Source organism: Dromaius novaehollandiae, chromosome 1 (genome assembly GCF_036370855.1).
Source record: "Dromaius novaehollandiae isolate bDroNov1 chromosome 1, bDroNov1.hap1, whole genome shotgun sequence".
Taxonomy (NCBI): domain Eukaryota; kingdom Metazoa; phylum Chordata; class Aves; order Casuariiformes; family Dromaiidae; genus Dromaius; species Dromaius novaehollandiae.
This window is the reverse complement of record NC_088098.1, coordinates 120,595,943-120,609,264: the sequence shown is the minus strand read 5'-3', so window position 1 is coordinate 120,609,264 and position 13,322 is coordinate 120,595,943. Positions and strand designations below refer to the sequence as shown.

General features: G+C 37.2%; 1 protein-coding gene across 1 annotated transcript in view; it reads left to right on the top strand.

Moving 5' to 3' along the window:
• The window catches only part of DSCAM (DS cell adhesion molecule), a 389,570-nt gene that overhangs the window by 289,882 nt on the left and 86,366 nt on the right, over nt 1-13,322 (top strand). The window contains exons 14-16 of the mRNA XM_064525230.1: nt 2,418-2,488; nt 9,632-9,872; nt 11,592-11,738. Of these exons, the coding sequence (XP_064381300.1) occupies nt 2,418-2,488; nt 9,632-9,872; nt 11,592-11,738 (459 nt within the window). The remainder of the gene's footprint in view (nt 1-2,417; nt 2,489-9,631; nt 9,873-11,591; nt 11,739-13,322) is intronic.

The window sequence follows — 13,322 nt, the reverse complement described above, 5'->3', positions numbered from 1 at the left end:
GGTGGATCTTGGATCCACTCACTCAACCTCTCTTATTCCCCATGCTTGGAATATTCCTTGCTTGCTGACTTTATCCTGACTGCTAATTAAATTGTCAGGATCAGCAGCTGACCTTGAAATAAAAACCAGCTTCCCCATTAACAGGGTGGAACCTTAATGTCACATTTTATTCAGTTCTTTGTAACCTAGTTTCAGAATAATTGATCCTTTCTTTGTTATCTTAAGGAGCTGTCTATTAGGAGAGAAAGGTCAACAATGTGGAACTGCATTCAAAAGTCACTGATTTACTTTGGGAACAATTCACTGGAAGAGGGAAGGTCAGGTTTAGGCAAAGTATATGACATTTGTTTCCTGGGTTTTGATTTCAGGTGGTGGCCAATGTACAGGAGTTTCATTTTTTGGTTGTTGTTTGCTGTTGTTTATTGCTTTTACTATAGGAAATGGAAAACAGTGTGGGGTGCAGGGAATGAGGGAGGTGGTAATGAAAAGAGAGCAAAATAAAGGACCAAGAAAGGCAATGTAAAAACTGAACAACCCAAACCATCCCATTGGCAAGGGCTCAGATTACATATCACAGTTTACTGTAACCTGAACAGGCCAGCACTAGCTATCAGAAAGGAGACTAAATGGTCCCTATGGCAAAAGGATAATCAAGCATGTAGTTTTGTATTTTTACACACAGCTAGGACTGATTTCAGAGCTTTTGCAGATTCTGCCTTTACTTCCATACAACCCCAATTAGTTCCTGTGTTGGAAAATAGACTATAAGTATCCAGTTGCATCAATGCTTGTCAGGAAAACAAAAGCAATATAGCTGTTGTTTAATACTGAAATCAATAGAGGAAGCTGGGATATCTGGCTTTTCTTTATGTCTTTGTCACAAACTCTGTACAACATTAAGTATGTAAAATAAATGACTTATTTATCCCATCTATTCATCGGTTTCTTTGCCAGTACAACAGGAATAACAGCATTAACATTTCACACTAGTATGCTAGGAATGGTTAACCACACAGGTCTATAAAAGCTTTTTGGATCTTTCAATGAAAAGCCAAGGTTTTAAGAACCATATTTTAAAGCTTATTTTAAGGATAAAATGCTTTGCTCAAATTCCACTACATAATAATGTACCTGGAGAAATGACATTCATGTTTGTAAATAAGGGGACAGAATCAAGGACAGGATTCAGAAAATTCATGGAGACCCCATTTTTGCCACTGGTCTTACTCTTTTCTCTTTCCTGTACATTACTGCAAGGGAAATGGAAATAAAGTTCTTTCAACATTTGAAAATTTCTGCTATGAATGACAGTCAAGAATGGCACAGTATAGGGCATATTTAATAACTTAAACATATTATAAGCTGTATTCTGGGTCTCTCTGCTTTCATCAGTGTAAGCAAAATGTTCTGGTTCCTTTCACTGCAGCTGTCATTTACTGCTGCTCCACCTCTAGCAGCTCCATCTCACCTTTTTTATTGCTTTACTTCCTTTGTCATGTTATTAAATTTAATTTAGTACCTTTTATTGAGGCCATATTCTGCATCTAGGGAATTCCCCACAACAGCTGAAGAATACTCCATTTCTTTGTTCAGATCTTTCCTTTACAATGATTTACCTTGCTTAGAAAGTAATTTACTTTACAACTCTCCATTCAGTTCTAACCTATCTGCTTTGTAGTTAGCTGTCCAGCTGACAAGTAAGTTCCTCTAGACTCAGGGCCTTCTTTTTTTCTTTCCCTTTAAAGCATTCTGCACACCCTTGGCAGTTTATAAGTAGTAAATGAAACTCCTCTTTCCTCACCAGGAGCTGTAGCATGCTCTTTCCAGTTATTTTTGTCCATTTGCAGGCTGGGATACATACATGGTGGGCAGGGGAGAGGGACTTTAAAGTGTGAGGGTTTTTTTACATACAGTATGTTCAATATTTGACTGAATGTGTTCAGTCTCCAATGAACAAAGGGGAGCCCACAGGAAACTGTGCGCTATGCTGAAGGCTGGCTGAAGAGCTCCTGTGTTACCTACTTTTAAAAGGGTTCTGCTGCCTTTCTTGCTGCTACCTGCAGGGGGTTATGACTGCTTAAAATACATCTTGCATATTTACAAAAGGGAAACAGTATTGTGAGCTATCAGTAAAGAAGAAAAGTTGCCATAATTCACTCTTATTTTGTTTGCCAGGTTGCTAAATTTCGGCACGTGTTGTACTTCACTGTTGGTCAGAGATGATGATTGAATAAGGAAGGTTCTAGGCTCTGGGTTTTTTTTGATCGAAGTGCTATCTTCAGCTTCTCATATGACGTTAAATCAACACAAATCTTTATGTTACGCCAGTGGGTTAAGATGTTGAAATACCATATGAAGTGCTGAATTCTGTGTACTGTGATGGTCTGTTTTGATATTCATCTCTTCTGTCTTTCCAGCTCCTGATGGCCCACCTCAGGATGTTCAGCTTGAGCCTATATCCTCACAAAGCATTAGGGTCACCTGGAAGGTAAATACACACAGCCAAGAATATAGACCTTGGCAGTATTTTTGTGCATTCAGAGAATTTCCTTGAGAGGAATATTATAACAACTGTAGAGCAGAGTTATTTTAATTGGGAGAAACTCTGCAAATGTCTTTGCCAACAGATTTTATAATATTTGCCATTAAGGCTGGGGCATTATTCAATGGAAGAAGATTCCATGGAGAGTAATAGCAGCAGATGCTTGCTTCTACCGGTGGGAATAACATTTTCCATTTCCTTCTAAATTCAGAGATAAGGCTATCTGCTTGGAAAATGAACACTCACAGAATTTCAGTGTGGTTTTGGCCAAAATTCTCCCAAACTTTTGGAGCCTGTGGTTTTCCTTTGCATTAGGCTTTGGGGCAGAGCCTTACTGCAGGAATGTCTGCACAGAGAGAGGCTGGAATGGTTTTAGTAAGATGGTGTCTCAATAGAGTTCATGAGACTTGATGACTCACAGAACTGATTTAAAAATATCAGCAACTGTTATTATTAAAAAAATCTGGCAAGTCTTATGATGTGGTTCATTTTGTCTAGATTTTGCTCAGTGTTCTGATAACCACAGAATGTTTTAAATGCTTTTAGTATGATATCGGGGGCTACTTAAACCATGTTTTAAACAGTTTTGTGTTATATAGTGCTTGTACATAATAGCGGACAGAATAAAGCTGTCTAATTACAGTAGTGTAATCTCAGTATGAATGTTGGTTTCCAAATTATACTGATAATTTCCTGTATTTTAAATTCTGAAATATGTAGTATTAAGTGCTGGAGCAGGCTGGTGGCATTAGAGTCACTAATTTCTAGAGTGATACTGCTTAATTCCAGCAAATGCTGCTAATATGTATTGTGCCCCATGATATGAACCCTCCAGAAAGTAAGGACAGTAACTGTGGGCTGCTAAATCTTTATGACAGCATCACAATCTAGTGGTAGTCTTGAGTCAGGCCCCGAAAGGACCAGTTTCTACAGAGCATAATCTCTGTACAGTGCAGGTGGACATATAACTACTGAGATGGCCAAATAGTTTGTTGGGGGACCTCAGCGAACCTCCGTTCTTGAGTAGTTAAATGGTGTTTTAAAAACAGTGCATTAAAAATCCTGTCTCCATGAAACAGTTCAGTATTAAGCTCCAAAAGTAGTCATCTCTATCAGGCATCTTATGTAAAGGTCCTAAGTACAGTGCTGATACCTCTTTCACATCTTAAGTTTATATCAACATTGGTTTTCATCAAATGGTTTCCAAAACCCAAAAGTTTGTTACTTGCCACAGGCTTACCTGGTAGATAAGGTGAAACACAAGAACATACTTATAAACGGGATACATGAAGCACTGACTAAAATACAGCATACAGGTATTAGACCAAATGAAGTGGCCAGTGAAGTAACATAGAGTGTACAGTGATTCTGAACAACCAAAAGAGATGCTTAGTGTGTTGCTGCTTTTAAAGGATTCAGAAAGTGTCATTCCCATCAGATCCAGTCAGCTACAACTTCCAAGTTCCTAATGTCAGCTTATTCTACAGTGTATAGATTCCCTTTTTCTTTTGTGCATGTGGTTAGGCAGATTTAAAGGCTTCGTTTGTTTTTTAAAAGTTCACTTTGGGGAAGATTTTCAAAAGCAACAAGAGAAGATCATTGGTTTACTGTGGGAGTTTATAGCTGCCATTTGTGATTCTGAAAATTAGCCATTAAATTTCATAGATGAAGATGTGTGTGAATAGCTATGAAAGCTATGAAAATGAAATTTCCACACCTACATTTCAAAAAGTTTGCCTAAAATCTTGCAGGTGCAAATTCATACTTCCAGGCCACTTCAGGTCCAGCCTAGTGTCCTGGTGTCTAGGTATTGTCTGAGGAGTAAAAGTGTATAAAAAGAGCAGCTGGAGTTGTATTTTTGTATAAATAATTTTCATGTTTGGAATTCACCTGGTTTGTGAACACTTGCCAAGTAATGGCCAGTGCCTCATATACCAAAATAATCACAGAAATGAGCTATATATTAAATATACACTCCATTGCCCTGACAAGTCTCATGTGCTGAGTGTAGAGGTGGAGTCACACAGCTGGAGTCAGGTCAGTTAAGGTGTGAGCTGCCCATGGCTTGGAAATCCCTACTTGTGCCCATGTGTGACCCTATCTAGGCCAGAAAAGATGGGTTCAAGCTCCCAGAACTGAGCAGTCCAAAGCCAGCCTGGTGCCACATACTGTGCAGATGCTGGCTAGACATTTGGGGTTTGCTGTGAACAGCATGCCAGCTTGCACACCGAGTCTCCAAAGAACATCCAGTGTCCTGGGAGCCTTCAAGATCTGATCTCCATTGACCTAGTTTTTGTTAAATCTGAGCTTGCACGTAATTGCCACCTGCCTCTTGCTCTTTCACAACTTGGGCCATGGGTTCACAATGCAGCGCCACAGTGTCTCTTCCTTTGCCAGATAGAGGAAGATGGCAGATCTTAATGTAATTGATTGATCAGCCATGTCTGAAGTGTGGTCAAGCAGCATGAGAGGCACTGTGACAGTTAGCTGCTCTCAATAGCGTGTCCTCTAGCAAAGGGCTAGGAAGGCACTTGATCTAGCCAGCTATAGCCTATGGCCCCATCATGCCACAGGACCCCGTGAGGTGCTGTTTCACAAGCAGAGGAAACTCAGGAGGTCTGCGAGTGAAAGGACAGACTGTGAAAGACAGAGTTTGCACTTCACTGAAATTCTGCTCATTGTGATCTTTGTGCTCTGAAGTCCCTGCATGCTCATCTTGAAAGCAGTTTGCCTTGATTTGCAATCATTGTTCTACTGTTGCTGGTAGAGTAGCTCATCTGACAGGTGCTAAGTTTCTCTGAGGTGCTGGACATAACTGAAACAAAATTCTTTTCCTTGCCTTGGAATCTTCCTTGTAGCCAAAGGTGGAGTCATTGAGCTATCTTCCTGAAGGGTGAATGCTCATGTGGCCCTACCTTTACTGCAAAAATTATTTTCTGAATGACAATTTGTAATAACTGTCCCCTAACTGAGAAGTCCAAGACTAGGAGTGAGCCATTCATTTCCCTTTAATCGTTTGAACTCTCCCAGGGCAAAGCAGTTTTAGTCCATTACTCAGCAAGGTACTTTAAGCAGGTCCCACTGAGATACTGCAGTATGGTCCCATGCTGAATCCTGGGTTTTGGGTAGGTTCTTGTGATGCGGTGTAGTGGGGAGTAGCAGTGCTGTGCAGGAGGCTCTCCTTGGTGCCTTGTGTGAACAGACCTTAAGAATAAAGAAATATTCCCATGAGATAAATCCTATATTGTCATGGAGGCAAAAAAGGAGGAAAATAAACCCAATAAATCTTGATTGTTTTTATTTTGGAGGCATGGGGAATTTTTGCCATGAAAACATATGATGACATCATATAAAAGCAATTGTGTTGAGAACCACAGATATGTTTAAAGTTGACAAACCTTGTTTAAATATAGACATTGTCATTAACAGGAAAAGGAGCCAAGAATAACAGATCAGTCATCTTTTATATTGTACTAAGTTCTATTTCTGCAGCTTGCTACATTCATTAATCTTCCTTTAGAGTTTCTTTTTAGCCCACTTGTTGACAATCCCAGTTAAACAAAGATTTATAGGTCTGTGATCTATTTAATCCTATTTCTATGTGTCCACATAGAAGATTGGGTATCAGATTCAATTTTTAAATAACATTCAGCAAATCTGATGTTTTAAAGTGGTGCAGAGAGAAGAGGAATTAAACAGGAATTCTCATTTAGAAAAATCATGATAATATTCATTATTTTTTCTTGGCGTACTTTACAAGGTAAATGAACTCATTAAATTTAGGCATGGGAAAAATTCCTTCTCTTCTTTATGCACACACACATGCATGCAATTACAAAATGTCATACTTTACAAAAGTCATTGGTACCTTATTCTACAGAAAAATGGATTTTATGAGACAGGCAGCTAAGATCATGGACTGAAACTTACTTTTTCATAATGTTCTATGACTACTGAGAAGGTTAACAATATATTTTCCCATGAACATTTTTCCATGAACAAATGTTGCTTCATTGAACTTTCTGCAGAAAGGGGGTCTATATATAATAAGGTGCATATATCACATATGATTTATGTGTGCAAAAAGTCCATCCAAAATGAAATATTTAGATAATACTAAAGAGAAACATTTGAAGTTTTGTGGAGCAGAACGTTTCAGTGCTTCATTGTGAAGTGAGTTTCAGCTTGTTTTGTTTTATATTGTATAATATGTTTCAAAGTGGGAAAAAAAAAGAAAATTGAAGTAAAATGTCTATATTTATTTAAAAAATTCTCTTGACCTGAAACAATTATAAAAATATTTTATGGAAAAATGCAAAATTTGCCATTTTATTCCATTTCGCAATGAAAAAGTATATGCTTACAGAATTCCCAGTGATGAGGGTTTTCTGGTTGTAGTCCTGCTCTCAGAACATTTCAGTATATAGTAAATGTATAATTCAGTTTTATAATTATGTTCCATCTGTTTTACAATATGATATATGTGTTCAAATATATGTGCCGTATGTTTCTGTAAACTATTATGCACAAAATGTATGCTCACTTTTCTTGGTATGCAGTGTATGCCTTATGGTATATAGTGTGTGTGCATACAGTATTTTAATGTGTGCTGTATGTGGCAGTAGGCAGTGTATACCATTCACAAAATAATAAATGTACTTCATTGTATAGCACATGTGTGTTATGCATGTTGTTTGTGGTTTCAGTGTGCAAGGTGTGTTTGTGACAATGACTTTTGCTCCAAAGTCCCCCGCGGTAACTCTCTGGAGTGTTCCAGTAGCCACCTTTAATTAGACAATGCTTTAGATCTTGAGATCAGCAGCAGAGCACGCGCTGATGGTTGAGACAAGAAATCTCCGCACAGACTCTTAAGGATTTTCTGAGCTGTGGTGGAATCCAGCACTGATGGAGAGAAGTGATATCCTGCAATGATTAAACTGGTGCCTCCAGACTTTTGCTCATTTAGAAAGAAGATGGCAACTTGCAACATTGCCTGAAAGCGCTCCCCTCTCTAATAACACTGTTTGAATTGTCCGCTGCCTTGTCCAAACTGTTTGTCTTTTAGTCAATTTGAAATGTCTAGATGATGCTAGTTCAGTCTTTTTGCTTGTTTCCATTAACACTGATGACACGTACAAAAATGTATGAGTTATGCAAAATGCTATGGTTAGTAACAAAATTTGAAATCCTTCAACAAATGAAACCGTTCACAACTGAAATATTTATTGATTTCAATTTGATGAAGAAATTTTCTTCTCAGATGGGATAAAATAGCTGCATTCTGATAAAGAAATCTGACTCTCAAACAAAAAAATTCTACCCTCAGTTTCTATCCTACAGTGCAGCTGTAAAATACAAGCTTTGGCAATCATACAGAGATTATTAAACTGTGGGATTGTTTAGAATAGATAATGCACTGACAACTGAAGTGTTTTGGTAATAAAGGACCTACATGTTTTAAAAGATTTTTTTTTTACTACAAAACACAGAAATATTCAGAGAAGAACCAAAAATAAAAAGATTCTAAAAACACAGTACTGATCCCTGTAGTGTGCCTTAGAAGGAGTTCCAGCCCTAAATGTGAAGTTTTTTGCATGCTAAATCCTAGTTTAGACATCTACATCTGACTGGACAGCACTACTCTTGCAGAAAACTTGCTAGTACTAGAGGACCTGCAGTATGTTCCTGACATTGTATTTTTGCTTCAGGTTTTGCCTTCTTTTCTGAAGACAATGGAGTGAAAGAAAATAAATAATCTTAAAAGAAAAATCAGTCATTCAGGCCATCCAGTTATATGTTTTAAATATAAAGAGGGTGCTGGTTTTCACAGATCAATAATTTGTTCGTAGTGGATGATAGGCAAATTCCATACGGATTTTATTAGTTCCAGTAAGGCTTTGGTCCAGTAGATGACAAACTCTTGCTGAAATGGACAGATTCTGTGACAGAAAAGACTATGCTTCTTGAGATTTGGCAGGGTATGGTAAAAATAGAAATTTTGCCTGTGCCTGTTTAGTGGGTCTAAAGCTACTAGCCAATAAACTGTATCACAAAGATTTTTTTATGGGCCAGTGAAATAGAAGAGCTAGGGGGCATCTGTTTGGAATTTGAAACTGTTTCGGAGGATTGGAAAGAGCTTTTTCTCTGTGGATTATAAATTGTGTTTGAAAACTAGCTATACCTCATGTACGTAGAAAAATAGACAGGAACAGATTCACGTAGTTAAATTAGTCTGGTACAGTTTAGATGGAATCATAACAGGTATTTCTGTCAATAATGGGCTCTCTCCCTGAGTTGCCAATCTTTGTTTTTAATTTAGACTATATTTTATATTGCAGAGTACAAAGGATTGAATGATTTCCACAAGTCAAAGCTCAGGGAATCTTGTACTGAGACTGAGAACTATGATACATAATTATGGCCACCAATTTTGTAATGTCCGTATTTTTGAATGCTAGATATTGTACACCTTGTTTTAGTAGCTATTCAGTATGCAAATCTCTGCTTTTCAATTCATTGTTGCCTTCAGCACTCATCTAATCATCTTTCCACACTAGACACTGAACAGAACCACATTTTAAAGCACAGTGTAAAATTTTCCTAATACATCTAGCTGAATAAACTGTGACTGCCTTCAACAGATCAGTAAATGCCTTACTAAAGATTTAGGGAGTGAACAACAGGGGTTTCTGGCAAGAATGCTATTAGCAGTATATGGTAGGCCTGTAATGCAGACATACCCTTATCAACTCAACTTTGTTTGGTTCAACTGAAAGAAGAACAAAACATTATAAATCTAAATTACATCTCAAAAATATTTCCTTATTAGATTTTTCTGTGTAAGAACCATTTAAGGTTTTTCTTTTAGCACAGGAATGCACTATTAAAACAACCTGCCCTTAAATTTATATATCATGATAAAAATTAACACTTCATGTGGCAAGGAGTATCTCTGAATTGTTACCCCAGAACAGAATTGTATTCAGTAAGAAAAAAGTGTTGAATTTTTGTATATTTCAAAATTTTTAAGGGGAACTACTTGACTTTGGAGATATATGCTTAATGTGTAATCTTTCATATCCCGTTTAGGCTCCAAAGAAGCACTTGCAAAATGGAATTATTCGTGGATACCAGATAGGTTATCGGGAGTACAGTGCAGGGGGCAATTTCCAGTTCAACATCATCAGTATTGATACCACTGGGGACAGTGAAGTTTATACCCTGAATAACCTGAAAAAATTCACCCAGTATGGCATGGTAGTCCAGGCTTGTAACCGGGCTGGAATAGGACCTTCTTCTCAGGAAATCATCACTACTACCCTAGAGGATGGTAGGTCCTTGGCGAACAGCTGTCATGGGACACATTATTATTTCTTTATTTCTTTTTACCTTGTTACATTTACTGCTTAATTAATGATTATTGTAGAGGGGATAATTGAAGACCAGACTTTACAGATGTTAGATATAGTAGACAGCTGGATGGGAAGAGGTTGGTCAGTGGGCATGTACAATTTTCATTGCAAGAGAGGCAGTATTATGCAAGTAAATAAATATAAATATACTGGTGTGATATATCCTAGTGTGAATGATACTGACTGAAGCTATAGCTTTCATGAAGAAGCCTATTGCTGTAATGTTGATATATTTGCAAATTTTATGATCTCATGATAATTTTGTAGTGCACTTTGAGATGTTAAGAAGAAAAACTTTGAAAGCTGAAGTCATACTGTTAATCTTGTTGGCTTTGTTTTGTTTTTAAATGAATGTGCTGTGAAACCTCGAGCTCTTTTATTACACAGTCCTTTATCCTGTCAGCCTAAAATGAGATGTGTGTTTTTCCAAGGATATCCAAACTAATGAGAGAGAAATCATTGTTATTTCACACCAAACTCAACCTGTCTAATCAGAGGAACAAGTCAGAATTATTTTTTTTCCAAACTGCATAAAAAGCACTTCTCAAACAATGAGAGGGAGTCCTCTAGTGGAAGAAAGAATGACTCCATATCCAAAAAACAGTTCTATAATTTAGAGAAGTATAACACCAAATTCTAACATGATCCTGAAAGATATTGTAGGTCAGATTTTCAGCTACTGTAAAGTTTTGAAGCCCCTGCCAGCTAGGAATCTGACTTTTTGTGTGTGGGAAATGGAGTAGCACACATCTAAAACTCTTGAGAGCTACAGATTTTGAGGCCTATGCTTCATGAAACTGGTGTTTTTCATTTACTCTAAATGTTTCTGGGCCTAGACAGATCACTGCAAGATGTCAGAAGACAGTACACTCAAACATGCATATATTTTGTATTATAACAAGCATAATGTTTTTTTCTTCAGAATCTGGCATGCTTAGATGCTTTTTTTGGCAACATTTTTTAGGTCATTGTTTAGTTTTGGGTCATTACCAGAATTAAAGATGTCATGAATTTAAAAGCAACTCCAGAAAATAGTACTGCAGTTATTGCCTTTGTCACTAAATGGCCAACAGAAAATGCGTCAGATTTGGCTGACTTTTTCTCATTTTTCTAATTGCCTGTGCAAAGATTTTGTGAACATTTTTTCCATTTTTTTTCAAGAAATGCCTGCTTTTCCCCTCTCCCATTTTAGAGGGAGGTTCGAATTGTTCAGAAAGATGGCAATTTGGCTGCACATTTATAAAAATGTATTTAAAATGCTTACAGAATATGTTCTGCGTATTTCAGCCCTAGGATGTATTTCTCTATCAGTAGAAGAGAGCAAAGCCTATTGAAAGACTAGTTAGCAAGAGGGAAAGGAGTATGTCAAAAGTCATTCTGGGGAAGTCAGCTACACCAAGGGAAACATGAGGAGTGTAGCAAGAAAAAAGGCTTTCCATTGTTAACTGTGTGTAAATGCTAACTCATATAAAGGGTGGTGGAATAGCACTGGAAGTGGAAAGTGTAGCTGAAGGGGAGTCTTCTGAAAAGTGTGGAAGAGTGTTCTTTTGTCTATATTGCTACTAAATGGCATAGATGCACATGATAAACATTCAGTTTTATTCATCAAGTTAAAACTGGTGAATATCTTGTTTCAGTGCCCAGTTGCCCTCCAGGGAATGTGCAAGCCACTGCCACATCACCAGAAACTATCTCTATTTCCTGGTCAACATTGGCAAAAGAAGCCCTGAATGGGATTCTGCAGGGATTCAGGGTTATCTACTGGGCTAATCTCTTGGATGGAGGTAAGAGAATTTATTCAAGCTATCACCAAGTAACAAGCAATTTGTGCCATGTGTATCATTTACGCCTCTGTGAAGGCATTATACTTCCTTTCCTCATTGGTCTAGAGAATGCTTCACCTACCTGTCAGGCAACTATTTTGCTTAGAGGTTTATCACAGTAGTGGGCATTGCAAAACTGATTATGGATTTCTGCTAGAGCAGCTGAAGGGGTGTTGGGGGAAGGCTTCCAGCTTGAATTTGCAACACTTTGTAGACTGGCCCCTGTCCAAAATGACTTGAACATATTTCATCTCAGTAACAAAGCATATCTGGTCTTTTCCAAAGAATAACAATATAAACCTAGAACTTATCTGCCCAATAATTTTGCTTCCTATGTCTTATTTTAGTTTGGTTGATTATCTGTTTGGTCAGCTGGTTGGCTGGTTGAGAGGTATTTGATTTTTTTTTGATAGCATGAATTTTATCTCCACCATTGAGGGCAAAAGAAGGAAACACTTTTGAAACAGACTTGCTATTTTAATGCTAACCTCTTCTGTTGTGCTTATGTTTTGAACCATTAGCTAATTACTAGGGAAATAGAATCCTGGGCAGTGAATGAATGAATGAAATGATCAGAGAAGAACTGACATACTTTACTAATCTGCAACTTATTATATGATGATAATCCTACATATGGTCCTTTCTTGTAAAATTAAATACTAGTAAGTTTGATATGCACATACCCTCATTGTTATTAGCCCAGTTGAACTTTCACAGCTCTATGGCAATGTGTTGTCTCTCTTCTTGTTTATTCATCCTTTGGCATCATAGTACACTCTAATGTGCAACTGTCTTGCAAATCCTGGCCTCTGTTAGTGTGGCCAGGTGTATCTGAAAGCAGAAATATAACCCTGAGGCCCATTGTTACTGCTGGTGATGACTGAGTCGAAAACATTTGGGGAAAAGAAAAACTTCAATTCCTTTGTAATTTTTAAAAATAAAGATAAAAAAATGTATGAGAAACAAATTTAAAAATGTAGGCCTGACTGACATAAAATTAAATGTTTTCATGGTGCCTTTATGTGAATATTATCTGTGCTCTTCTAAGCTCCTATGTATTGTCCTACTACATGAGATGATGTTCATGGGATGATGTTCATAGATATGCAGTGCTTAAAACTGAGATTTTTTTCATTGGCTTGGCTTTATTTTCTGCTCTAAATCTGTTTTAAGCATTTTTTCTGTATGGATTCTGTATGATACTTCCTAGCTTGCTGCAAAAGGATTCATATGATGTATATCACTCTGCAAGTAAATCTGGTTTTACTATGTTTAAATCTGTTGTTAGCTGGCATTACTGCCATCAAGTGCTTTGCAGCAGCACTTGCTGCGCTTCTGAAAACAAAGAGGTTTTTGTTTTTTCGTATGAGAAATGATCTTTCTCAAAAAGTGAAAATCTTTATGAAGATAATTAACTGACTTTCCTGACTTTTTTTTTTCCTTTTGCTTTAAGGAGTTTTTTATAATAATATCTTCTTGTTCTCTGTTCTTTATCAAAAATCTTATAACTTTTATAGAATATTTCAATTCTATGCTCTGTTTTTA